The 2051-nt window shown below is 56.4% G+C and overlaps 1 protein-coding gene across 1 annotated transcript in view; it reads right to left on the bottom strand.

The window, feature by feature from the left end:
* PGLYRP2 (peptidoglycan recognition protein 2) overlaps positions 1–1068 on the bottom strand; it is a 6072-nt gene extending 5004 nt beyond the window's left edge. The window contains exon 1 of the mRNA XM_077771630.1: positions 1005–1068. Within this exon, the coding sequence (XP_077627756.1) occupies positions 1005–1068 (64 nt within the window). The remainder of the gene's footprint in view (positions 1–1004) is intronic.
* Between the last annotated feature and the right edge of the window lie 983 nt (positions 1069–2051).

Raw genomic sequence — 2051 nt, forward strand, 5'->3', positions numbered from 1 at the left:
AATCTCACAGATCATGGGTTCGAGCCGTCGGGCTCTGTGCTGACTGCCAGCTCGGAGCCTGGAGCCTATTTCAGAGTCTGTGTCTCCCTCTCTCTCTGACCCTCCCCTGCTCATGCTGTCTCTCTCTCTCCTAGAAAAAAAAATGTTTTATTTCTTAGTTTTGAGAGAGAGAGAGAGAGAGCATGAGCAGGGGAGGAGCAGAGAGAGAGGAAGACACAGAATCTGAGGCAGGCTCCAGGCTCCAAGCTGTCAGCACAGAGCCCTCTGTGGGGCCCGAACCTACGAACTGTGAGATCATGACCTGAGCTGAAGTCGGACGCTCAACCGACTGAGCCACCCTGGCGCCCCAAAATGGAGTTTTTCTTAATGGATTGGAGTTTGGGGGATTTTAGAGGAAAAGGCATCTCTAAGGATGGCCAGGGAGGAGAGAGGGGGCCTGTGCCCTGTGAAGGAAATGTTGAGGGCCTGAACCTGGAACTGAGGAAGCTGAGTGGGATGTTGAATGATAGCTAACATTTATTAAACATTTACTATGTGCCAGGCACACAACGACCCGATGAGCACGGAGAGGCTGAATCATCTGCCTAGAATCACACAGCTAGGAAGTGGCAGAGGCAGGATTTGAACCCAGGAAGTTTTAATCCTTACACTCTGTCTAGAATCCAGGTTCTTCTCCAGACAGTCCACACTGTGTTTCCTCTATAATTTTATTCTTCTCTTTGCCTAAAATACCCATTCCTTCTTCTCCCAGTGAGATTTTTTTTCCTTCTTCCTGTCAGGAATCTGTGTCCCCTCTTCCAGGAAATGATCCTGATTTTTGTTCTTCTGGCCCCAAATCCTTCCCCCAGCTCCTGAGTCCTGACCCTAAGGGGCTGGGAGCCTCTGGAGACTGAAGGTTCCTTGAGACAGGGGCCTCACCCTGTACAGGGCTGGACACAGAGGGGGCCAGCAATATACTTTTGCAGCATCAAGTCCTGGCCCCAGGTCTCTGCCTTCTGACCCACCTGTCCCAGGCTCCGGCCACAGCAGCAATCCAAACAGGATCCAGAGGACACCCTGGGCCACCATTGTGGGGTTCTAGCTTCTGAGGGACGTATCCAGCTGACCTCAGCGGAGACCTTGACGGAACTGGAAGAGAGAATTGAGTGGTGCCTTTGGCTACTGTCAAAGTCCAGTGGTGAATGACACAGCTGCCCCTTGCAGAGCTGTGGGCGGGCAGTAGCAGGAACATGAGGACAGAGTGGCCTGTGTCAAAGTCCTCTGGTTTCAGGGGCTCCCCCATCCTCTCCTGTCCCTCCCAGGCTGAGGTCAAGGGTCAGCAAGCCAGGCCCAGCCCAGGAGGGGCCTGGAGGCCAGGTAGTTTAGACTCCAACAAACTCTTCCCAAGAGAGGTAGACTGAGGCCAGTCCAGGAAGCCCTAACCCCTTCCTATAATTATTGTTCTGGAGCTGCAGCGGGCCACCAGAGGGGACTCTCAGGCGCCCGCCCAACTGGTAAGACCGGCTGCGCTGGGGGAAGGGAGAGAAGGAAAAGCCTGGGGTTGACACTGCCTCCTGCCAGCACCTCAGGCCCAGGCAGAGGATGGGTGCAGGGGCTGGGGATTGTCTGTGCTGAGGCTTGTGCTGAGCCCATGGGATCAGGAGATGTCACCTCTTATCCAGTTCCAGGTCCTGATCCCAAGCGATCAGAGGTAGCTGAGCGCAGCAACTGGGCCAGGGCAATTGTCCCAGGAGTGGTTTCTGGGCTCACCTGGGTTGACGGTGAGGGGCTCTCCTCTTTCCTGGCGCGGTGCTGTGGCTGAGTCCTGCAGAAATGAACTCGCCTCCCCTTTATTCCAGTTTCGGGTGGGATGGGCTCCAAGTGGTTGGGGCTGCTTCGCTGTGGGCCACCCACCCCGAAACCAGCCTGGGGAGTTTCCGGGAGACCCACCAGGCTGGGGACTCAACATGGGACGGGCCCTGGGCGGGCCTGGAAATGCCCAGGCTGAGCCAGGCCTGGGATTCCCCGGGGAAGGGGTGGTGGGAGGAGGGGCGGTGGGCTGGGGGGCTTTG

This window comes from Crocuta crocuta, unplaced genomic scaffold (genome assembly GCF_008692635.1).
Source record: "Crocuta crocuta isolate KB4526 unplaced genomic scaffold, BGI_CrCroc_1.0 scaffold755, whole genome shotgun sequence".
Taxonomy (NCBI): domain Eukaryota; kingdom Metazoa; phylum Chordata; class Mammalia; order Carnivora; family Hyaenidae; genus Crocuta; species Crocuta crocuta.